Source organism: Pan paniscus, chromosome 7, assembly GCF_029289425.2.
Source record: "Pan paniscus chromosome 7, NHGRI_mPanPan1-v2.0_pri, whole genome shotgun sequence".
Taxonomy (NCBI): domain Eukaryota; kingdom Metazoa; phylum Chordata; class Mammalia; order Primates; family Hominidae; genus Pan; species Pan paniscus.
Genome location: NC_073256.2, coordinates 63,533,791 through 63,559,745, shown reverse-complemented (window position 1 = coordinate 63,559,745; position 25,955 = coordinate 63,533,791). Strand labels below are relative to the sequence as shown.

Here is a 25,955-nt window from a genome sequence, read left to right as displayed (position 1 = left end):
TAGCATATATCTTTATAGTATTTAATTTTCTTTTTTGAGTTCTGTTAACTCATTGAAAAGTTTTAGATTAGTAAAGGAAGTTACTGTGATTGTTTTAAATGATTTGCCTGTTAAACATGTACCCTATCTAGATGATTCGATAATTGAGAAAAGCAGAAAGTAAGCAAAATTAGGTGACAAAACAAAATCTATCATGTTAGAGACAGAAGTTAGTGTTTTAATAACTTTTTTTGATGTATCAAACTTCCAGAACAATTGCAGGAACAGTAAAAAGAACTCCATGTGTTCTATCTAGATTCACCAGTTATTAAGATTTTGTACCATTTATGTTGTTGCATGTACTTTCTCTATTGTGTGTTTGTGCATGTTTTTATATTTACATGGGACATTTTTTTTGGAACCGTTTGTGAATAAGCCGAAGGTGTCATAGATCTTGAAGACTTCATTGTATATTTCTTAAGAGTGAGGACATTCTTTTACGTAACTACAGTATTATTATCAAAATCCAGAAAAATAACATGGATACATATTCTTCCAAGTAACAGTCAATAGGCACATTTTTCACTTGCCCTATTAATTTCTTTTTTTAGCTGCATTTTTCCTGGTTTAGAATTCAGTGTAGGATCATGTGTTACTTTTAGTTGTAACTCTTTAGCTTTCTTTAATGTGGGATAGTTCTTCAACCTTTCTTAGTTCTCATGACTTGACATTTTGAAGGCTGCAGGCCAGTTATTTTGTACAGTGTCCTTCTATGTGGGTTTGTGTGATGTTTCCTCTTGATGAGTTTTGGGCTGTGCCTTTTTGACAGACGCTGGGTTCTCTTCAGGACACTTGGTGCCTTTGCTGGTTGTTTCCACTGTAACCATTTGGTCAGTGTTTGCATCATCTTTTTGTGGTTGTCAGGTTACTGTTTTTCTCTCTGTGTGAGTTAGTAATTTGAGGCATTCCATGCTCCACTTTCTGGAGTGATCAGTCTTGAGGCCTTTAGGTGGTACAGAGGAAGGTAGATGCTGGGCAGGGGGAGGTCCCAGGTGCTCCCAAGGGTGTGAGGAGGTCATCCCCCATGGGGTGGCCTGGCATGGGGTTTACCCAAGCTAGATGAGGCACCCACGTGTTGGGACAGCTGTCTGGGATGTTGGGGTACAGGCAGGGTGAGAAGGGCGATGGAGGTAGTAGTTTGGTTACATACAGGAGATTGAACAAATACATAAATTCATTGAGAATAAGGGAAACTAGGTTTCTCATGTTGAAGTGAGCTACAAATACAGAAAGACAGGAAACTGGAATGGACACTGTGGAGTTGCATTGGAAGTGGGTATATCAGTGTGAACCCATGGTCCTCCGTCTCCCTCTGCCTCTCCCCAGTTATATATGTGCATTCACTTATGGATGCATCTAAATAAATGTGAAAATAGAACTGAGAGAGAGAGTGTGTGTTTGTGTGTTACATGTACTCTGGCCACTGAAGGGACCTCTAGGAGTGTGGTATCTGAATAGTAACAAGCAAACCTGGCACCCAGGTCATGGCCTCCAAATCTCATTTTCCTTTTTTTTTAATTATTATTATTATTTTGAGACAGAGTCTCACTCTGTTTCCCAGGCGGGAGAGCAGTGGTGCAATCTTGGCTCACTGAAACCTCTGCCTGCTGGGCTCAAGTGGTCCTTCCACCTCAGCCTCCCAAGTAGTTGAGACTACAGGCATGCACCACCACGCCCAGCTAATTTTTGTATTTTTAGTAGAGATGGGGGTCTCACTATGTTGACCAGACTGGTCTCGAACTCCTGACCTCAAGTCATCTGCCCACCTCGGCCTCCCAAAGTGCTGGGGTTACAGGCATGAGCTACCATGCCCAGACCCATACCTCATTTTCCATTAATGGAACCAGGACTCCTTGGTTCCAACCTGGGGCCGGGAAAATATATTATGAACTTAGAATACTGTATTTTATAGAACATCCGGAAAGTAAGGACCTGTTCAAAGCATGATGGGGGAAATGTCACAGGCAAAAGTAGTGATGACTTGAGCATCAAAATAAATAACTTTAGAAACGTTATAACCCAGGTAATCAAATAGGAAGCAGTGAGCATGTACAGATATAAATAAGTAAAATGAGTAAGTTAAAGTTTCCTAGTGGTTTTTTTTGTTTGATTGTTTGGTGTGTAATAAGTTCTTATAAACTTAGCTTAAATTAGCACCCATTGATTATTTCGTAGATTTGTAGGACACAAGTCCAAATGGGCTCAGCTGGGTTCTCTGTTAAGTCATATGACTGAATTCAAGGTGTTGGCTAGTCCAGGCTTGTTCACTCCCCATCTAGGTTGTTGGCAGGATTCAGTTCCATGTGATTGGAGGACCAAGGTTCCTGTCTCCTTGCTGACTGACGGCTGGAGCATGATTCTCAATTCCTGGAGGCCTCTGAGTGTCCTCCTAGATGGCCCCTACACCTTCACAGCCAGCATGGCACTTTTTGAAGTACCATGGTTTTAAAGTACCTCACCCAAACACGTACTAATGATTGAGAGTGAAAATAGTGATTTTACAGCATAGACACCTGGTAGAGCCCTTCTTTGCCCACTGACTAGCAGTAGGACTTGTGGGCCACACGTGCATCCTGATGTGACTTGCTGAGGGGAACTCAGTGCCACTCTGGGCCTCTTCTGTCAAAGACACATGGCCTGAATCTCCTTTTTCAGACAGTGAAGTCAGTGTAAAGCTCAGAAAATTTTTCTGGTAAGACAGTGAATCTTTGCTGTCTTGGCAGATTACATAGAATGATTTCTTGGCTGCCTACAGTGGCTCACGCCTGTAATCCCATAACTTGGGTGGATCACCTGACGTCAGGAGTTTGAGACCAGCCTGGCAAACATGGTGAAACCGTGTCTCTACTAAAAAGAAAAAAAATTAGCCTGGCATGATGGCGCACACCTGTAATCCCAGCTACTTGGGAGGCTGAGACCAGAGAATCACTTGAACCCGGGAGGCAGAGGTTGCAGTGAGCCGAGATCGCGCCGTTGCACTCCAGCCTGGGCGACAGAGCGAGAATTCATCTCAAAAAAAAAAAAAAAAATGACTTCTCATGGTATAGGCAAAGTCCTTGATCAGTAAACCAAAGAAGCAAACTTTTCAAGATTAAGTGACCTTTGCTAAAAATTTAACTCATCTCATACTATCTTTTTAGGCTCAGATAGTCGCTTTCCGAGATTTGTCCTGTGTTAATGTCCTTTCATATTCTGAAACCAATTGACACAACTTTCAAACACCAGTTCCCAGGGTGTCTGGGAGATCAGAACTCTTCTCATTGAAATACAGAGATGTTATGCATGTTAACATGACCTCCAAATCAATCAATAAGTCTTTAAAACATTATTTCTGTTTCCAATATAGTAACTGCTACTAGTTCTAATCCACAAAACAAAGATTTATGGGGTCAGTCCTAATTCTGGAAAGAGATCCAGACATGAAAATGTCTGAGATTCACTGTTTTATGAGGAACTACCCTCCTTACTTAAAAATGAAAAGCAGGCTGGGTGCAGTGGCTCACACCTGTAATCCCACGTACCATTTTGACTGACCGAGGGATGAGGATCACTTAAGGCCAGGAGTTCGAGACCAGTCTGGGCAACATAAGGAGACCTTATCTTTACAATTTTTTTTTTTTTTTTTTGAGACGAAATATCGCTCTGTTACCCAGGCTGGAGTGCAGTTGCGTGATCTTGGCTCACTGCAACCTCCGCCTCCCGGGTTCAAGCAGTTCTCCTGCCTCAGCTTCCCAAGTGGCTGGGATTACAGGTGCGCACCACTGCACCTGGCTAATTTCGTTACAAAAATTTTAAAAATTAGCTGGATGTGGTGGTATACGCCTGTGGTTTCAGCTACTTGGGAGGCTGAGGTGGGAGGATTGCTCAAGCCTGGGAGGTCAAGGCTGCAATAAGTCATGATTGCACCACTGCACCATAGCCTGGGTGACAGAGTGAGACCCTTCTGAAGAAAGAAAAAAGAAAAATCAGGCTGGGTGCTGTGGCTCACACCTGTAATCCAAGAAAAATGAAAAATCAGGCTGGGTGCAGTGGCTCACGCCTGTAATCCCAGCACTTAGGGAGGCCAAGGTAGGCAGATCACGTGAAGTCATGAGTTCGAGACCAATCTGGCCAACATAGCAAAACCCTGGCTCTACTAAAAATACAAAAATTATCTGGGTGTGGTGGCACACACCTGTAATCCCAGCTACTCGGGAGGCTGAGGCAGAATTGTTTGAACCCAGGAGGTGGAGGTTGCAGTGAGTGGAGATTGTGCCACTGCACTCCAGCCTGGGTGACAGAGCAAGACTCTGTCTCAAAAAGAAAATCAAAAGCATGCATGCAATTGTATTTCTGTACTATTCTTCTAATATAGCCACATAACCACTTGTTAATTATATAATTACTAAACTCATGTTTCATGTAGAAAACTGGAGTGGGAAATTGAGAATTGCCTTACACACCAGCAGTATGTCAGACTCATAGAGCTCACAGATACCACTGTCTGCAGCCCCCCAAGAGACAGCATGCACGTGCCTGTTAGCATGACCCAAGGCTCCTACCTTCAACGGCCTATAAAAGCAAAAAGGAAAAGCACATAAACACAAAAATTGTGCCTTTTCATCAGTATTTCAGTATTCTATTAATATTTTCCTTAGAAATTATCAAAGTACCCAACCATCCAAAGTATCCATTAACTCAGTCAGTCCAAGGTTGCAAATTGCCTAAAGATAATAGAGATTATCTTCCAGTTGGCATGCTGCACAACGTAATTACTTGGGAAATAAAAAGTTTACCCAGATAATGATTCAATTTAGTTGGACATAAACTTATTACATTTTTCATTTTTTTTTTTTTTTTTTTGAGATGGAGTCTCGCTCTGTCGCCCAGGCTGGAGCGCAGTGGCGTGATCTTGGCTCACTGCAAGCTCCACCTCCTGGGTTCACGCCATTCTCCTGCCGCAGCCTCCCGAGTAGCTGGGAATACAGGTGCCCGCCACCACGCCTGGCTAATTTTTTTGTATTTTTAGTAGAGATGGGGGTTTCACCATGTTATCCAGGATGGTCTAGATCTCCTGACCTCGTGATCCGCCCCAATCGGCCTCCTAAAGTGCTGGGATTACAGGCGTGAGCCACCCGTGCCCAGCCACATTTTTCATAATCTTAAAAGTTGTATGGGACTGTTTCAGATGTTGAAAAATTTCTGGAGATGGATGTGGTGATGGTTGCACAACATTGTGAATGTAATTAATGCCACTCAATTATATACCTAAAAATGGTTAAAAGAGTACATTTCATGTTATGTATATTACACCACAGTTTTAAAAAACGTTATGAGAAGTAATGTTAGCTTATTAGCCGGAATAACTATAGGGAGAACAAACACAAGTAGAATAAAGTGCATGTTCGTATTATATTTAATACTGATAGATAAAATTCATTTATTTAAACCAAAATATTAAACTTGTCTCTTTACCACAGATGCGCCTTAATTATGTGAATATTCCTAAATGATCCCAAATTGTTTTCTGTATGATTTTTAAAATCTAGCACATTTAAAACACTGTTAGTTCAACTTCCTTATTTTTGGAGAATTTTAGGAATACTCAATTTACATATCTGTATAAATCAGGACAGAGCTCCTTTAAGAGACTTTATAATCTAATTTATCAATACCCCCCAAATACAGGAGAACATTATACACAAAATTAGATATAGGCCTTTGTTAATTATAGACACATACTTGCAAAGACACATAGAGAGCTTAGTAAATAGTTTCAGTTCTGCAATTTGAGCCAAAAACCAGGAGATACAGACATTGCCGAGACCAGCTCGGTCATGGAGTCCCTAACCCAGCAGCGCTAGAGGAATTAAAGACACACACACAGAAATATAGAGTGTGGAGTGGTGAATCGGGGCTGACAGCCTTCAGAGCTGAGAGCCAGGAACAGAGATTTACCCACATATTTATTGACAGCAAGCCAGTGATAAGCATCGTTTCTATAGAGTATAGATTAACTAAAACGGGAAACAAAGGGATGGGCTGAAACAAAGGGATGGGCTCTGGCTAGTTATCTGTAGCAGGAGCATGTCCTTAAGGCACAGATGGCTCATGCTATTGTTTGTGGTTCAGGAACGCCTTAAGTTATTTTCTGCCCTGGGTGGGTCAGGTGTTCCTTGCCCTCATTCTAATAAACCCACAACTTTCAGCGTGGACATCATGGCCATCATGAACATGTCGCAGTGCTGCAGAGATTTTGTTTATGGCCAGATTTGGGGGCCTGTTCCCAACAGACGTAGAAAATGATGAATAGTCCAGATATCAAATATCTGTTTTTTCCAGTGAACTAAAAATTCTTAACTTATTGGAGCTCAAAAAAAAAACCACTGAAAACTGGATTCTCTTATTATCTCTGGCCCATCAGAGAGTAGAACTCTTTAACATCTTATAGAAAGGAAAAGAACTAGCTAGAGAGAGCAGAGCTAAGATCCCACTGCCAGGGATTCATTCTGGAACCAAGAGAAGACTTGCTGGAGTTAAACCACCGGCAGGTGCCCTCCCGCGGCGCAGCTCACCTGGCCGTGTCAGTGAATGCACTGGACATCTCAGAACTTTTGGAAATGACTTTATAGTTGTAGAACTATGACTCTGCAGAGAGAAAATGAACATGTGTCAAAGTTTAATTCAGCAGTTAATAAAGGAAATAGTAAAATGTTACAACTGGTTCCCATAACCTGAGTCTAATCATGAGAAAACATTAGACAAATGCATATGGAGAGACCACGTATGAAATTACTGGCATATGATTTTTTAAATGTCCAAATTATGAAATGCAAGGTAATACTGAAGAACAGCTTCAGTCTAAAAGAGACTAAAGAGATAGGTCAACTAAGTGCAATATGCTGTCCTGAATTAAAAACATTCTTAGGTGAATGCTGAACTCGGGAGTGGTGCTGAGGAGTGAATGTTGGTAATCTGGTTTGGATGGTTGTGTGGCAGTTGTATGGGAGACTGTCCTTGTGGAAAACACATTGAAGCATTCGGGGCAGTGGGGTGTTGAGTCGGTCACTTACCCTCAGTGCTTCAGGAAAGAAGTTATATACTCTCCATCCTCTGTAAGTTTATGATTGCTTAAAAAAAAAAGGAATTTATTCGGGGTACTTCAACACTGTAAATAGTCTTGTTCCTCATCAAGCTCACCATAATAGTTTTAGTATCCACTGACTATTCTTCTGAATCAGGTATTACTTTGATGGTTGCAAAATGGTGATTTTCTACCCCCATCATTTCTTTCATCCTAGTTGATGTTCTACTGCAAGAAACAATTTTCCCCATTATTTATTTATCTGTATTAGTAAGATTTGTGGATTCTTATTTTTTCAGTGGGTCTAATCTTTTGCCATCATGATTGGTTTTGAAGCCCACATTGTCCCAGATTTGGCCCGAGTGTGATGCGTGGGAGCCACTCCTGCTCCACGAGATGATTCATGCTCTTCTCGACCCTGGAGTCAGACACTTCCCAAGGAGCCATGTTCCTTTTGGCAGACAGTGATGTTTAAAAGCAACCACCATTTATATTTTTTGTTTTAGAAACTTAATTTTTTTAAATCGTAATTTAGGATTTTAATGTTTCTATTTGACAATATAGTTTGTTGCCTCTAATGTACATTAAATGAATGAATAAATGCTATTTTAAATTTATTTTCGTTTACTATTGATAGATGAGACCAAGAATAACTGGGAAGTGTCAGCTCTTTCTCGGGCTGCCCAGAAAGGATTTAATAAAGTGGTGTTAAAGCATCTGAAGAAGACAAAGAACCTTTCATCAGTAAGAAGTCCTTTGTATTTTCTGTACCTTACATAATGCAGAGATCAGATTCTAACACTTGTGAAAAGTAAAAATCTTCATTTAAAATGTTAGTTGTTTTTGTATACAAAGTAGAGTACAATATAAAAATAATTTTAATATATTGGCCAGGCATGGTGGCGCACACCTGTAATCCCAGCACTTTAGGAGGGTGAGGTGGGTGGATCGCTTGAGCTCAGCCTGGGCAACATAGGAAGACCCTGTCTCTATTAAAAAATACAAAAAATTAGCTGGGTGTGGTGGCGCATGCCTGTGGCCCCAGCTACTTGGGAGGCTGAGGTGGGAGAATCACCTGTGCCCAGGAAGTTGAGGCTGTAGTGAGCAAGATCACACCACTGCACTCCAGCCTGGGCAATGGGAGTGGCCTGACAAAAAAAATTAATATATTTTTAGCTATGAAAATATAAACTATATTAACTGTTTTGTTTATTTTTTTGGTCTTGTTTTTCTGTTCATCCCTGCCCTCAAATGTATTTAGTGGATAATAAAAGGTAAACTGGTTCATATTAAATAAGCAAGTCAGAATACTGATACCAGGGATATGTAAGACTTTCATTTATGCCTAGATCTTAAATATGTCATATTATCAGGTTCAGTTTGTTTCAGTTTTCTTTTTTGTTCTTTTATGGCTTTTTGGTGATAATTCCTTGGGGCAAGTTTTCTCGAGATGAGCCATACGATGTGATAGTAAAATATGACGTAAATAGAGAAAATTGAGTTAGAATAGGGAAAATAGCTATTTTTGGAATGAAGTAAGAATTAAAATTTGAAAAATTTTTAACATCTAAAACTGATAATGCAAACTCTAGGGTCAGTTCTTCTCACCTCATTATTTTGGGCATCTTTTGATTGAGAGACTAGAATGAAACTAGAAATGGCGGCATAAAAGTTTTTATAATTTTATGGCACAGCAGGATAAAATAAATATATCTCTGGTTTTACAAATAAAATTTCTTTTTTTCTTATCGATTTAATTTTTTTTTGAGGCAGGATCTCATGTTGTCACCCAGGGTGGAGTGCATTGGTGTGATCTCAGCTCACTGCAGCTTCAACCTCCCAGGCTCAAGTGATCCTCCAGCCTCAGCCACCCGAGTAGCTGGGACCACAGGCATGTGCCACTATGCCCAGCTAATTTTTGTATTTTTCGTAGAGATGGGTTTTGCATTGTTGCCCAGGCTGGTCTTGAACTCCTGGGGTTAAGCAATCTGCCCACCTCAGCCTCTCAAATGCTGGGATTACAGATGTGTGCCACTGTGCTTTGCCAAAATTTTTGTACAGATACACAATGCCTGTTCCTTAGCACTATGGTTCTCTAACTGTGACCCCTGGGGGATCCAGGGTGCAAGGCCAAAGCTATTTTTAATCCGTTAATTTGCACCATGGTGTTATGATGGAGAACACTGTTGATTCTCTAACGTTGACTCTGAGCACAGATTTTTAAAAATACTCCGTGTGTGAGGCAGGAGGTGCACCTGAAGCAGGCCTGCGTAGAAAAGTGTGACAGCTGTCTGGAGAAAAAACACTGTGTGGTGCTTTTAACTGGGAGCTGAAGTAGCCACTGCTTTGTGGACACAATTTTTATTGAAATGACAACTGAAAGGCACACTGAGGTTATTCATAGGTGGATATATGCAGACATTTTCTCTAAAATGAACCGAGCCTGCCACTTTGAGGAAAACTTCTGAAAATCTGTTGCCAATGATAAAATTTAAGCTTTTAAGTGAACTGTAAAATTTTGGAGAACTTGTAACTATTGCAGTAAGTTTGATAGCTTCTCATTACTTAAAGATTTTTTTTTTTTAATTTTGAGATGGAGTCTCGCTACGTTGCCCAGGCTGGAGTGCTCACTGCAACCTCCACCTCCTGGGTTCAAGCGATTCTCCTGCCTCAGCCTTCTGAGGAGCTGGGATTACAGGTGCGTGCCACCACGCCTGGCTAATTGTTTTATTTTTAGTAGAGATGGGCTTTCACCATGTTGGTGAAAGGCTGGTCTCGAACTCCTGACCTCGTGATCTGCCCACCTTGGCCTCCCAAAATGCTGGGATATAGGTGTGAGCCACTGCGCCCAGCCTAAGATTTTTTTTCTAATAAGATTGGTGGTGATATTTGCTTATGTGATTTTTTGCATATATAATGAAATGTGTCAACATTTGGAATATCTGCACAATCCAGTGAACCAGTATTTTCAGATGAGGAATACATGATGTTTCCAAATTATACATGGATGAAAAATCCACTCAAAGTGCAAGATCAGCCACTGGATTTTAACATAGTAGAGTACGTAGAGTTCATGATAAGAATTCAGATTCGACATTGTAACCTTTAAGAAACTACCGCTGGTTCAGTTTTGGTGTAATATCAAAGAAGAATAACTACAGTTAGCTAAAAAGACTATTTAAAATTTCTTGCCTGGTTTTCCAACTGCAATATCGGTGTGAGGACCAAACTGTCTCCCAGTGAGCTACACTGTAAACGGATCTGCACTACTGTGGAATGGCCACTTTGCCCAGAGTTTTCATTTGTTTGAAAAATATAGTTACTTTTTATAACATGTAATGGGTTTAGTAGTTTAACTATTTACATAGTTTCTGTGTTTCAATTTCTAATGTCATTAATACTGATAAACAGGACCTACATAAAACAGCTCTTTGGGGGTCCTTGATATTTCTTAAGAGTGGAAAGGATCCTGCCAAAAAGTTTGGAACTGCGGTTCTAGGAAATGGACATCCTAGTGGGTGGCAAAGAGTTTTTTCCTATGTCTTCTATTTAATCTTTAACCCATTTGTAATCACATATATACAATTGTTCAAATTTACAGAACGAAGCAATATCCTTAGAAGAAATAAGAATTAGAGTAGTACAAATGCTTGGATCTCTAGGAGGACAAATAAACAAAAATCTTCTGACAGGTAAACTTCTTTTAAAATAAATAACCTCTGTAGATATATTTGTGCTTTTATTTGGATGTATCCAGGTCATAATATATTCTGAATATTTGCTCCTATATGTGATTTATATATTTCTAAATAAGATTATAAAGAATAATATCTTGCCTAATGGTTTGACTGTATCCGTAAAATTGGAATAATTCAGTATACTGGTAGAACATATGTTCTAGCTTGACTTGTTAAGCATGTTATCCAGTTTGAAACAATGTAATTTGATACTCTTTTCCATATTAGTGTCGGGAATTCCAAGTTAATCTCTTTGAGATCCAATATTGTTAATATTTTGATATTTTTAGAAATTTTTACAAATGAGAATTACCATTTTTGGTTAGTAGGCTGCGTGTGGTGGCTCACGCCTGTAATTCCAGCACTTTGGGAGGCTGAGGTGGGAAGATTGCCTGCGCTCAGGAGTTTGAGACTAGCTTGGGCAACAACATGGCAAGAAGCTGTCTCTATTATTTTAATTTAAAAGAATCCGCTTTTTTTTTTTTTTTTTTTCCCCTCGCTCTGTTGCCCAAGCTGGAATGCAGTGGCACAATCTTGGCTCACTGCAACCTCCGCCTCCCAGGTTCAAGCGATTCTCCTGCCTCAGGCTCCTGAATAGCTGGGATTACAGACAGACGCCACCATGCCTGGCTAATTTTTTGTATTTTTAGTAGAGATGGGGTTTCACCATGTTGGCCAGGCTGGTCTTCAACTCCTGACCTCAGGTGATCCACCAGCCTCGGCCTCCCAAAGTGCTGGGATCACTGGTGTGAGCTACCATGCCCCACTGTGCCTGGCCAAAAGTCTACATTTTTGATTAGTAAAAATTCCTCTGTATTTTTACTTTTGAAATTTGGTGTTAAATATACCAGTGACTTTTGGTTATTTAGGGAGTTAGAGCCTGTATTTGGAAAGTGTTTTAAAGAGATTTTTTTTTTAAGTAAAAATTTTGTTCATTGACTTTCTTCTACAAAATACTTTAACTCTTACTGAATTTGGATATTAAACATTTGAGACTATTAGGCTTGTTTAAAAGTAATTTTACTTTAAATCGAGTGATTTCTGATGTTGTAATTACATATCTGAGGCAAAAGAAAAGGGAAAGATGAATGAAGTGCTTCACTTTAATAGAATGTAGAACAGCTGGCATTAGAAATGTTTTGATTTGTGAATAATTCTGACACTAATAAAAAGAAAAAAAGTGTTTCATTCTTCTTAAATCTTTTCTAACAGTCACGTCCTCAGATGAGATGATGAAGAGCTATGTGGCCTGGGACAGAGAGAAGCGGCTGAGCTTTGCAGTGCCCTTTAGAGAGATGAAACCTGTCATTTTCCTGGACGTGTTCCTGCCTCGAGTCACAGAATTAGCGCTCACAGCCAGTGACAGACAAACTAAAGTACTTCTATTTTTCATTTCACCCATTATTTAGAGCCTATTGCTTTAAAAATACATATTGCTTAGGATATAGAGAACACGTTTCAGCCATTCCAATATTAGTAATTTTGTATTTTCTGTAATATAGTAATTAGAAAACTACTTACTTATTAGAAGTCAGTGTCATTGATAAATGTAAGTTAAGTATAAATCATCTTAATAGGTAATTGGGCTGGGCATGGTGGCTCATGCCTGTAATCCCAGCACTTTGGGAGGCCGAGGCAGGCAGATCACTTGAGGTCAGGAGTTTGAGACCAGCCTGGCCAACATGGTAAAACCTGATCTTTACTAAAAATACAAAAATTAGGTGTGCTTGCATGCGAGTGTAGTCTCAGCTACTCGGTAGGCTGAGGCAGGAGAATCGTTTGAACCTGGGAGGCAGTGGTTGCAGCAAGCCGAGATTACACCACTGGATTCCAGCCTGGGAGACAGAGCGAGACTCCGTCTCAAAAAAAAAAAAAAAAAAATTGCCTTTCAAAACATTAGTATACCAAAAGCTCTTCATTATATAAAATGGAACATAAAGGGCATTTGAGAGTGATATTTGGGCTATGCTTGGTTATCCCCTTAACTCTGGGAGATTAGAAACAGATAATCTCAAATTTTCATACAGGCATAGCATACCTTGGTGATACTGCAGGTTCAGCTCCAGACCAAAGCAATAAAGTTAATATCTCAGTGTAGCAAATCACACTAGTTTTTTGGTTTTTCAGTACATGTAAAAGTTATGTTTACACTATACTCTGGTCTATTTAGTGTGCAATAGCATTAGAACTTCATATACATACTTTAAAATGCTTTATTGCTTAAAAATGCTAACAAAGTGAGCACATGCTGTTGGAAGAATTGAGCCAATAGAATTTCTCAATGCAGGGTTGCCACAGACCTTCAATTTGTTAAAAAACACATTGTGTCCAAAGCTCCATAAAATGAGGTATGCGTGTATTAATTTGTAAATTTTCTATAGTGCTTCAAAAAATATTTTTACTTAAAGTGATAGTTGAAAATGTGCTAACAGATGAAGCAAAGTTATATAGTTCTTTAATATGGCAACAGTGAAATATACTTCCCAGTTTCTAAAGCTTTTACATTTTAATTCTTTGTTCTTGGATAAAAAAGCAAAGTGAACAGAATCATTAGTTTTATACAACAAGAAATGTTAATTCCAGTTAATTTATATTTGGGTTACATGATAGTTATGTGCAATGAAATTTTTCTTCTTAAAGGCTAAATTGAGTGACATTTCAAATATTCTCTTGTCATCAACGTGATAACTTAAACATTGCTGACCTCCTGGTCTATTTTAGGTTGCAGCCTGTGAACTTTTACATAGCATGGTTATGTTTATGTTGGGCAAAGCCACGCAGATGCCAGAAGGGGGACAGGGAGCCCCACCCATGTACCAGCTCTATAAGCGGACGTTTCCTGTGCTGCTTCGACTTGCGTGTGATGTTGATCAGGTAAGGGCTTTGAATCTGAAATAGCTGTAAAATTTCTAAAAGTTTGGTTTGTCTAATTCAGTGGTCAGCAGAGCAGTGGAATTACCTGGAGATGGTTAGGAATGATACTGCTCCCTGACTGCTACCCCAGGTGCTCTGGTTTAATTGGTCATGGGCATGACCTGGGCACCAGGACTTCTAAAAGCTCTCCCCTCCACTTTCAGTGTGTCTCGGAGTTTGGGAATCGCTGTTGTAGTTAAAAGTTACTGAGAGTCCAGGCATCTAAAGGTGAATTAGCTGTCACCCTTCTCATGGACAAACATAGTCTTTCACAGAGGGAAGAAGAGAGAAATAACCATGGGCCGGGCGCGGTGGCTCACATCTGTAATCCCAGCACTTTGGGAGGCTGAGGTAGGCGGATGACCTGAGGTCAGGAGTTGAAGACCAGCCTGGCCAACGTGATAAAACCCCCGTCTCTACTAAAAATACAAAACTTACCTAGGCGTGGTGGTGCGCATCTGTAATCCCAGCTACTTGAGAGGCTGAGGCATGAGAATCACTTGAACCCAGGAGGTGGAGATTGCAGTGCTCTGAGATCACGCCACTGCACTCTAGTTTGGGAGACAGAGTGAGACTCATTCTCAAAAAAAAAAAAATAAATAAATAAAAAATAACTATGGCTGGCAAGTGGCCTATACTGTGACTTTATGGACAGATCCTTCACTGCTGCCATGAAGCAGAAAAAGGTAAGAAATCTTCTCAGTTCATTTTATGAATCTAGCATGACCTGGATATCAGGGTACACACTTAAAAAAGAAAATGAAATGCAAAACTCATTCATAATGCAGCTGGAAAATTCTGCAGTATACATGAGTGGATATAGTCCAGCAGTATGTTCAGATGCACTGTGATTAAATAGAGCTCATAGTGAAAACTGGAAACTTACCACAGAAGTAGATTTAACGTAGCAATGAACCTCTCCATGGAAGCCTGGAAGGCATTTGGCAGCTCCTGATAAACTAGGAGTAGTTTCACATGATGTTTAATGTGATAGAATGTCTGCCTGAATCTTGCAGCCAGGTCATCCTCTGTGTGAAGCACTGACACTCCCTTGTGCTTCCACCCAGCATGGGAGCATGGCCTGTTTCTGGGAGTGGTCAGTGCTTTACTTGGAGTTAGTTAAACTCTGCATGGACAGAGCTTGGTGTTCCTTGCTCCCTCTCCAGCATCTACCCCAGCACTTGGCACTTAGCAATCAAAAGACACTTGTCAGCGGGCCAGTAAGGCTAGGATATCAGCCCCACTAACTATTTGGGAGATTCTATTCAATACTGTAAGATAAGAAAATCATAGAAGGACTATTAAGAAGGAGAAAAGATTATTATAATTGTTTTCAAAATCTGGAAGGCCCAAGAGTAAGCATATCAGCTGATAAACTCTAAGAATTAATAAAGGAAAAAGCTGATGAATTATAAACACATAATTCTCATATATCTTTTTTCATATATTATTCTCATATATTTCATATATTACTATTGACCACTTGGAAAATATGTCTATAAACATCTTATTCATAACAGCATCAAAAAAAAATGTCTAGGAATAAACTTCAATGTGCCAGGCAAACATATTTTATGACTATAGAAGATGAATAGCTTATGTACCTGAGGTAGAAGTCATTATTGAAAAAAAACGTCAAGTTTCCCCAAATCAATTGATAACTCTGGTGTAATTCCAGTAAAAAATCCAGAATTAATTTTATTTTTGAACTTAAAAGAATAATCTGAAGGAGTAATTGCTTGAGCCTAATAAGCAAGACACATTTTGAAAGGGTTGCACGCTGGAGGGAGTCTTGTGTAGTAGATGTTGAAAAGTGGCCTTATGGAGTATAAGAGGCTGAACCAGCGCACAGATGGCTCAGTGGGAGAGCTAGGTGCTGGGAAGTGGCCCCTTGTGTGTATATGAAAATTGTGTCTATGGTAGGGGGTCATTTAAGTGGGAAATGGGTCATTTAATAAATGGTATTAGGTCAAATGACTAACATGTTAAAGAAAAAGTTATTCATGACATTCGTTAAGATGTTAAGGAAAACTATTAAAGGGGAGGCTACTCCAGTGGGCTTTTACACTGCTGTAGAGGGATTGGGCTCTACTCCAAATACTTATTGACCAGGGGGATTGATAGCCAAGGAGCAGGGTCAGGGTCAGTGGATGGAAAATAACTAAGAGGAATATTGGGGGAACCAGCCCCCAGTATTTCAACGTAGGTTCTTTTCTATTTTCCCTAAGTGTCGGCCGGTCTGAGAAATAAAGAGAAAGAGTACAAAGAGAGAAATGTTACACCCGGGACCGTGATGACAACCCCGAGCCGCAAAACCAGCAGATTTTTATTAGGGATTTTAAAAGAGGAGGGGGTATATGAACCAGGAGTAGGTCACAAAGATCACGTGCTTCAGAGGGCAATAAAGGTCACAAGGCAAGGCAAAATTAGAATTACTGATGAGGGCCTATGTCCCACTGTGGATTGTCTTGATAAACATCTTAACAGGAAACAGGGTTCGAGGGCAGACAACCAATCTGACTAGAATTTACCAGGCTGGAATTTCCCAATCCTGGTAAGCCTGAGGGTACTGCAGGAGACCAGGCCGTATTTCAGTCCTTATCTCAACTGCATAAGACAGACACTCCCAGAGCAGCTGTCTATAGACCTACCCCTAGGAATGCATTCCTTCCCCAGGGTCATTCCTTGCTGGGAAAATAATTCAGCGATATTTCTCCTACTTGCACATCCGTCTATAGGCTTTCTATGAGAAGAAAACTGTGGCTGTGTTCTGCCTGACCCTGTAGGCAGTCAGACCTTATGGTTATCTTCCCTCGCTTGTTCCCTGAAAATCGTTGTTATTGTGTTCTTTTTCAGTGTGCACTGATTTCATATTGTTCAAGCACACGTATTTTACAATCAATTTGTACGGTAGTGGTCCTGAGGTAATGTACATTCTCAGCTTACGAAGATAACAGGATTAAGAGATTAAAGACAGGCATAAGAAATTATAAGAGTATTGATTGGGGAAGTGATGAATGTCCATGAAATCTTCACAATTTATGTTCAGAGACTGCAGTAAAGAGAGGTGTAAGAAATTATAAAAGTATTAATTTTGGGAACTGATAAATGTCCATGAAATATTCACAATTTACATTCTTCTGCCTCGGCTCTAGCCGGTCCCTCCGTGTGGGGTCCCTGACTTCCCACAACAGAAGAAACATCAGGCATAAAGAGGACTGTGGCTAAACCAATCCTAAGAGTGTTATGGCTGAAGATGGGCTAGGGTGACCAGACACTGCCTGGGGGCTGGGGGGAGATGAGGAATTAGATTATATATATCAAGGGGAGGAGTTTTCACTGAACTGACTCAGCGGAGTTCTTGGTGAAACTGGACTAATAGAGATGAACATGGAAGCCCAGAAGTCAAGGCCTAGTTGAGAAGAGTTCAGAGGAGCCTGACTAGAGTTAGGGTAAGGAAGAGGGGCTTTGTCACAGGTGAAGAAACTAACTGTAAATCAATACGATTTAGAAGGAAAAACGAACTATAAATAAATTACAGAAAAATGTAATGACCACATAGCATATCTGTCTGTGTATATCTTTAGGTCTTTTTTGTTGATAACACATCAGTTTATAATATTAAAATGTTCAAAGATAAAAATGAACCTTCACGTCACCCCTTTCACATGCTTGTTCCCTGGGAAAAGATGTTAGATCCTCTGTAAAGTCTGGAGAATGTCTTTATAATAACACATCTTGACATGTGCATAGATGTTTTGTTAACAAAAAGTAGACTCGTAGCATTTCAAAACGTTTTCTTCTGTGTGCAGTGTGATTTCTGCTCCTTGGATGGATTTCATTACTTTTCTATAATCGGCATCCTTCTGTGTCTTTCTATAAAGTTTGTACAGATAGGGAGACACATAAAAGTGTTAATGTATTGATAGTTTTGACCTTATAAATGTTTAAGACTACTGAATGGCACAAAACCAACATTGTAACATATGTATAATGTGCAACATACTACTGAAGAAATCAGATTTTAAAATGGACAAATGTATAAAGAAAAAAATAGGCAGCTCATAAAAGAAGAAATGTAAATGGCCGATGGAATGTATCTTAAAATAGTCAACCGTTTTGTAAACAAGGAACTTCAAATTAAAATGATATTGGCTACTGTCAAATATTTAAAAGATGAACAATGTTTGGTGTTGCCAAGGGCACAAGGAAAGGACCCTGCGCGTCATGGTTGGTGGGGCGACACAGGCACAGTGCTCTGCAGCTGGGCTCGGATTGAGTGACCACAGTCCTGGCCTAGCAGCTTCCTTACAAGAGAGCTGCTTAAACAGTGTGCTCAGGACTCTCCACTCTGTATGGTAGTCATAATTTAGAAATACTTGCATTTCTAGCTGTAGGGTTCTGGTAGCTTGGTTGTGGTCCATAGTTGAGGTACTGGGTGGCTACTGAAAACATTGGTAGAGTGCATATGTTTACGTGGAAAGTACTCTAAGAAGAAACCAGTTACTGGTTTCTTCCAGGAAGACAGGAGCTCTGCCTCTTTGGCAGATTTATTTTTATTTTTACACGTGTATATACACATATTTAAATGTATATAAATTGGCCGGGGGTCAGGAGTTTGAGACCAGCCCGGCCAACACGGTGAAACCCTGTTGCTACAAAAAATACAAAAATTAGCCGGGCGTGGTGGTGGACGCCTGTAATCCCAGCTACTTGGGAGGCTGAGACAGGAGAATCACTTGAACCCGGGAGTCAGAGGTCGCAGTGAGCCCAGATTTCGCCACTGCGCTCTAGCCTGGGTGACAGAGTAAGACTCTGTCTCAAAAAAAAAAAAAAAGGTATATAAATAAAATATTTTGAAAGTTGACAGTGGTTACCTTTGGGATGTAGGATTGTAGAGGGACGGTTTTCTATAAAGGGGTATGTCTATATTGTGTATGTGTGTGTGTGTGTGTATATATATATATATCTAGCTATGTATACATGTATTTAAAAACTTATGTACTAAGAATAAAACAGTATGATTCTTGGCCAGGCGCGGTGGCTCACGCCTGTAATCCCAGCACTTTGGGAGGCCAAGGTGGGTGGATCACAAGGTCAGGAGATCAAGACCATCCTGGCTAACATGGTGAAACCCTGTCTCTACTAAAGGTACAGAAAATTAGCCGGGCGTGGTGGCGGGCGCCTGTAGTCCCAGCTACTCGGGAGGCTGAGGCAGGAGAATGGCGTGGACCTGGGAGGCGGAGCTTGCAGTGAGCAGAGACCGCGCGCCACTGCACTCCAGCCTGGGCGACAGAGCGAGACTCCGTCTCAAAAAAAAAACACCAGTATGATTCTTTTGTGGAAAAAAAAGTGATGCTTTAAGACCAGGTTAAACTTTCAAACTGAAAGTTAAGACCCTTTTATATTGATTAATTTTAAAAATTGCTTCATAGAGGCCAGTGAAGGTATTAGGGGAAAAAAATAGCTTCAAAGACTAGAAAGACTGTTGGAAGAGTCTCTGTGTTGTTTAGTCTGAGCCCTGGGACATTTTGCATCATTTTTGAGGTGATATTAACTACGGTATGGACCTCTAATATCAAAGTACTTAATTGTTGAGCTCAATAACCGTGGGGAATAAAGGTCTCCTGGGTGGCTCAGTACTCCTATAAAAGCCCTGGCCTCTGAGACAGAAATGTACAGGATATCAGTGTAGGGAGTGTTCACCTTAACTTCCACCACAAGCATTTTACTTTTTTTTTTTTGACGGAATCTCACTGTGTCTGGAGTGCAGTGGCACGATCTCGGCTCACTGCAACCTCCACCTCCCAGTTCAAGCGATTTTCCTGCTTTAGCCTCCCAAGTAGCTGGGGTTACAGGCGACCACCACCACACCCGGCTAATTTTTGGATTTTTATTAGTGAAGAGGTTTCACTGTTTTGGCCAGAGTGGTCACAAACTCCTGACCTCAAGTGATCTGCCCTCCTCAGCCTCCCAAAGTGCTGGGATTACATCGTGTCTGGCCATTTTAATTTTTTTTTTAGACACGGTGTCCCTCTGTCACTCATGCTGGAGTGCAGTAGTGCAGTCATAGTTCCCTAAAGCCTCCACCTCCTGGGCCCAAGCCATCCACCCATCTCAGCCTCCTGAGTAGCTGGGACTACAGGCATGCACCACCGTGCCTAGCTAGTTAAAAAATAATTTTTTGAGAGACAAAGTCTTCCTATGTTGCCCAGGATGGTCTTGAAGTGGCTTCAAAAGACCCTCCCGACTTGGCCTCTCAAAATGCTGGGATTATGGGCATGAACCACTGCACCTGGCCAGCATTTTACTCTCATGTATAATGAGGGTTAGATCTGTAGCAGTTTGTCTAGCTAATTGCTCTGATCCACTTCTCTTTTTGCTCCAAGATGGCCACATGGTCACACCTCCACCAGGCCACTAGGTTACACTTCCAAGCCTCCAGGAAGACAGGAGCTCTGCCTTCTTGGGTATGGATTTACTTGTCATAAGGGAGGAGCCCAGACCTGGAGACATCTTGGATTTTACAAAGCCAGGGAGCACGGGGCTACCTGGCCCCTGGAGAGGCTTTATTTATGTTCCAGAAGATTAGACCTAGGATCCTTTTCATCCCATCTCCATAGAGGTTTTCCTCCCTCCTTTTGGCAGCAGTGGGAGAGGCAGCTTCCTCTTTGTCCTGTATATAAACAGATTAAATCTGTTTTTCTATGTTCCTCCCCTGTGGTACTGGCTTTGAATTTGTGTATATAGGACATTGATTGGGTTTCATTTTGTCACCACAAGGGGAGACAGTTAGGCTGTGGGGAACCACAGGGTTGTTATTTGCTTTGTACAATAGTTGAATAGCGACTAGATTGTCTGTAATCCAGGATATCTTGTGTGCACGTTCAAGATCAAATGAATAAAGATGAGTATTACAAAGCCAACAATATGTATCCTAAATTGCCCTCCCAATCAGAGGAACAATGAGCTTTTGTTGCATATTTTTCTTTGCTGGACTCTTCATCATGGAATTTAACTGGAAAAGGAAACTAATGGGGCTGGGGATGGTGGCTCATACCTGTAATCCCTGCACGTTGGGAGGCTGAGGCAGGAGGATCACTTGAGGCCAGGAGTTCAAGGCCAACCTAGGCAACACAGTGAAACCCTGTCTCTACAAAAAAAAATTTTAAGTTAACTGGGTGTGGTGGTACATGCCTGTAGTCCTAGCTATTCTGGAGGCTGAGGTGGGAGGGGACCGCTTGAGCCTGAACTAAAAAAGGAAACTAATACAACCATGGTAGTAGTATTACTTAATTTTATACTGCAAATGGCATTTAAATGGAACCCTTTACAGCATAACATTTCTTTAACATGAAGGGAATTAACTTTAATGGTATTGTTTCTTCAGGTGACAAGGCAACTGTATGAGCCACTAGTTATGCAGCTGATTCACTGGTTCACTAATAACAAGAAATTTGAAAGTCAGGATACTGTCGCCTTACTAGAAGCTATATTGGTAAGTAATAGTTGATTCTTTTCCTCTTACTCCCATCGATTAGTTGTATTTGATGTTTCTTTATTTATTTATGTTTTTGAGACAGTCTTGCTCCGTCGCCCAGGCTGGAATGCAGTGGCACGATCTTGGCTCACTGCAACCTGCGCCTCCCAGGATCAAGCAATTCTCCTGTCTCAGCCTCCTGAATAGCTGGGACTACAGGTGCACACCACCATGCCTGCCTAATTTTTTGTATTTCAATCAGAGACAGCGTTTCACTTTGTTGGCCAGGCTGGTCTTAGTCCTGACCTCAAGTGATCCGCCCACCTTGGCAGTGAGCCAGGCACAGTGGCTCACGCCTGTAATCCAACACTTTGGGAGGCCGAGGCATGCAGATTGCATGAGCCCAGGAGTTGGAAACCAACCAGGCCAACATGGAGAAACCCTGTCTCTACTAAAAATAGAAAAATTAGCTGGCATAGTGTTACACACCTGTAGTGCCAGCTCGCCAGGTGGCTTAGGCATGAGAATTGCTTCAACCTGGGAAACAAAGGTTGCAGTGAGCTGAGATTGCGCTACTGCACTCCAGTCTGGGCGACAGAGTGAGACTCTGTCTCAAAAACAAAGAATAAGAAGAATTTCTGAGTATATCCCATTTTCTCCTATACTCAGATTCAATAACTAAAGGGCCCTGGAAACAGCAGTTCACCTTTTACACAGAACTCTCCTGACACGGAGAAGCATTGTCTTAGAATTTGGTCGCCAGCTCACTGAGGGCAGAGGCAGTGAGGCCAGCTAAATTGTAGTTTTTTTTGATGCTTATTTTACTATAAATTTTGAACCTGTGCAAATAAGTTTATGTCTCCTGCACAGCCCTGGTTATGCTGCTGGCAGTGTACTCTGAGTGTGATCTTTCTTAGTCATGTTACGGGTAGGGGAGAGTGACTGAACATTCGTTAGGGTGGTGACATAATTAAACCTGTAGTTTAATTCCCTGCAGTGTCTACCAGTGAATCCTACCTATAATAAATACAGTTAGTTAAAGTTAATTTATGGCTTATTTACATTCAGATGTTTTCATTATAATGTTTCTGTTAAAAAGTTTTTATTTTAGTTGTTTTCTGTTTCTTTTCTCCCTTTTGATCCTTGAAGGTAGATTAAGTAAGAGATTAAGAAAGAAATCTGATAAGTAAAACGAGATAGTTGAGGAAAGAAAAGGTAAAGAAGCAGCATGAACTCGGTAGCACAGCACTCAAGTGAAGGAGGGCCGTGGGTTTCCTGGTGAGAGCTGCTGTTCCCTGCATCACCACTTGGCGCTGGTGACCTCTGCTCTGAAAAGCAGGAAGCACCCTCTCCTCCCATTACCATGGCTTGTGTTACCTTTTTGGATTCTAATTACCTCTGCAAGAAAGGATTTTGTATGTAGCAGATAACTGGAAGTGTTAGGCAGAACTCTCTTAATTCATTGTTGAGTGTACGTTTTCAAGTTAAACTTTTCCTTTGTAGATCTGAGACAGCGTCATGACTAGAAGGCAACAAAGCATAAAGTAGAATACATCTCTGTGTGGTCGTTGGTCAAATGTCCATAGCTGTTTTCGGCAGGGCCTTTATGGGGTCTGCTCTTAATGCCTCCATAGGATTTTCCTTTATGGAGCAGTACAGTTTCTTTGGAACTTCAAAGGGTCTTATTCTCTTTGACTTCAATATGCAAAGTGTCTCAAAAGCTGTTATGGGGTAAAATCAACAATCAGAATTCCTCTGGAATTCTTAGGATATAGCCATTTTCTTTTTTTTCAGGGAAGGGAAAGATTGTTTTGTTATAATTAAAGTTTTCTCTCCCCTCTTCATGGCTTTTCAGTTTATTAATTTGTTTAAAAGAAAATGTTTTCATTATATCAGAAGGAAATAGTTATTCAAGCCTAGATTCTGGATACACTATGGAGATTGGTTTTACTAATGTTTATTTTTTTCTTGACTAGTGCTATAAATTAATTTTTAACATACTTTAGTTATGCTCAGAGATAGACCAAGGGTATTCAGTTGTCAGTGGTTATAAAAATTAGTACAATCAAGGTCTCTTTGTTTTGTTTCAGGATGGAATTGTGGACCCTGTTGACAGTACTTTAAGAGATTTTTGTGGTCGGTGTATTCGAGAATTCCTTAAATGGTCCATTAAGCAAATCACACCACAGCAGCAGGAGAAGAGTCCAGTAAACACCAAATCGCTTTTCAAGCGACTTTATAGCCTTGCGCTTCACCCCAATGCTTTCAAGAGGCTGGGAGCATCACTTGCCTTTAATAATATCTACAGGGAATTCAGGTTTGTAAGCTACACAACAGAGAAGAGAAACTTGTGGTTTTGAAAAGTGACTTGGAGTTTCACTCTGTGTATCCGTGTGTCATATTTCCTGCATTTAGTAAGTAATTATGTGCTGGATGCTGTGCTGTCTTCTGGAAATTAAAAAGTGAATTAAAATTCAGTTTGCACTCCAGAAGCTTGGAAACTGCTGAGAAATGCATGTAAACACTGTCTCAGCCATTTTGGAAATGCAACAAAAGACACATATACAGGGGCTTTGGGTGCACAGAGGAGGAGTAGCTGATCCAGGGTGAGCAGGTTTGCTGTGGCCTCTTGCTAGGGTTTATATTGGAGATGAGACTTGAAGGATAAATGGAAGTCAGCCAAGGCATTTTAGATCAAAGTTAGTGGGTGGTGGGGGGGTAGAGATAAGAAATAGGAAGGTGTCTGAGGCGATAAAGTCCTTTGAGGTTTGGAGGCAGGTGTCGTGAGGCTGGCGAGGAGGGCTCTGCTTGCTGTAGTAAGGAGCGTAGGTCACCGCTAGTGACAGAGGATCTGTGGAGTAGTGGGTGCAGGGAGAGATGCATTTAGATTTCCTCCTAAAATCCACTTGCTGGTAGCTGTGTAGAGAGTGGGTCTGAGTAGACTGAAGACTGGGACACCAGTGAACAGGCCATTTCAGAGGTCCAAGGTAAAAGACAAGTGGTCACTGACCTAAGGTAGTGGTGTTCATTCATTCATCCAGCATTCCTTATTAGGAATATTGTGTACCACATTTACCTGTGTAACCTCACATCCTGCACATGTACCCCTGAACTTAAAAGATGAAGAAAAAAAAATGATGTGCCAGACCTGTGTCTGTGTTGGAGGTATAACGATACAGCCCTTCGTGAGGGTTACATTTCAGAAGGACACATAGATAATAATTAGCCACATAGGCAAATGAGCAGTTCTGCAGACGCAAGGGACAGAGGCACTTGTGTGGAAACAGAGCGTGTGCTGCCTCTTTGGTTCATGTAGCTTTCCTCTAGTCTGCTCTTGAGGAAGTATCTTTGAGAAGTGTTTTAGGTTGTTTCATGGTTTTTCTTTTTTTTTTTTTTTTTTTGTTTTTGTTTTTGGAGACGGAGTCTTGCTCTGTCACCCAGGCTGGAGTGCAGTGGCGCGATCTCGGCTCACTGCAACCTCTGCTTCCCAGGTTCAAGCGATTTGCCTGCCTCAGTCTTCCAAGTAGGTGGGATTACAGGCGCCCACCACTACGCATGGCTAATTTTTGTGTTTTTAGTAGAGACTGGGTTTCACCATGTTAGTCAGGCTGGTCTTGAACTCCTGACCTCAGGTGATCCGTGCCTCAGCCTCCCAAAGTTCTAGGATTACAGGTGTGAGCCACTGCACCTGTTTCATGTTTTAAGACAGAGCCCCCCGCCCCCGCCCTTTTTTTTGTCTGAGACAGGGTCTTGCTCTGTTGCTCAGGCTGGAGTGCAGTGGGGGGATCATGACTCAACCTCAACCTCCTGAGCTCAAGTGGTCCTCCTGCCTCAGCCTCCCAGGTAGCTGGGACCACAGGTGTGCACCACTGCACCCAACTAATTTTTTTTTTTTAATTTTTTGTAGAGACAGGGTGTCACTTTGTTGCCCAGGCTGGTCTCGAACTCCAGGGCTCAAGTGATCTTTATAGGCATGCGCCACCACACCCAGCTGAGCCTTTAAAAAAACAACAACAAAAAAACAATTTTTTTTTTTTTTTTTTTTTTGAGCTGGAGTCTTGCTCTGTTGCCCAGGCTGGAGTGCAGTGGCAGGATCTCGGCTCACTGCAAGCTCCACCTCCCGGGTTCATGCCATTCTCCTGCCTCAGCCTCCCGAGTAGCTGGGGCTACAGGCGCCTGCCACCGTGCCCAGCTAATTTTTTGTATTTTTAGTAGAGACGGGGTTTCACTGTGGTCTCGATCTCCTGACCTCGTGATCCACCCGCCTCAGCCTCCCAAAGTGCTGGGATTACAGGCGTGAGCCACCGCACCCGGCCACAAAAAACAAATTTAATTAATGTGTGCCTTCTTTAATTCCATTCCTTCTTTTCTTTGTCCTTTCTGCTTTATTGTTTTCTTAGGTGAGGTTTCCTATTCTTTATTTTACAGGGAAGAAGAGTCTCTGGTGGAACAGTTTGTGTTTGAAGCCTTGGTGATATACATGGAGAGTCTGGCCTTAGCACATGCAGATGAGAAGTCCTTAGGTACGTTTTGCTTCAGTGTTCTGTGTGCGTTACAGGTCTGAAGAGTTTCCCCAGTGAGGAGTTAAGGCTCGTGTGATTCTCTTATAAGGTTTTTTTTTTCCCAAGAGTTCTATAAATTAATAAATGTGAAGAGAAGAGAAGCCCCTTCAGTGCCTCAAATCCAGCTTGTTAATAATTTTTTCATGCCCTCATTCTCTTTG

At 41.2% G+C, this 25,955-nt stretch overlaps 1 protein-coding gene across 4 annotated transcripts in view; it reads left to right on the top strand.

Moving 5' to 3' along the window:
• Nucleotides 1-25,955, top strand: part of PRKDC (protein kinase, DNA-activated, catalytic subunit) — a 186,397-nt gene that overhangs the window by 33,763 nt on the left and 126,679 nt on the right. For all 4 annotated transcript variants that reach the window (XM_055116536.2, XM_055116534.2, XM_055116535.2 and 1 more), the window contains exons 22-28: nucleotides 7,740-7,846; nucleotides 10,704-10,794; nucleotides 12,052-12,215; nucleotides 13,561-13,713; nucleotides 21,143-21,250; nucleotides 23,323-23,549; nucleotides 25,661-25,755. In XM_055116536.2, coding sequence (XP_054972511.2) covers nucleotides 7,740-7,846; nucleotides 10,704-10,794; nucleotides 12,052-12,215; nucleotides 13,561-13,713; nucleotides 21,143-21,250; nucleotides 23,323-23,549; nucleotides 25,661-25,755 — 945 coding nt within the window. The remainder of the gene's footprint in view (nucleotides 1-7,739; nucleotides 7,847-10,703; nucleotides 10,795-12,051; nucleotides 12,216-13,560; nucleotides 13,714-21,142; nucleotides 21,251-23,322; nucleotides 23,550-25,660; nucleotides 25,756-25,955) is intronic.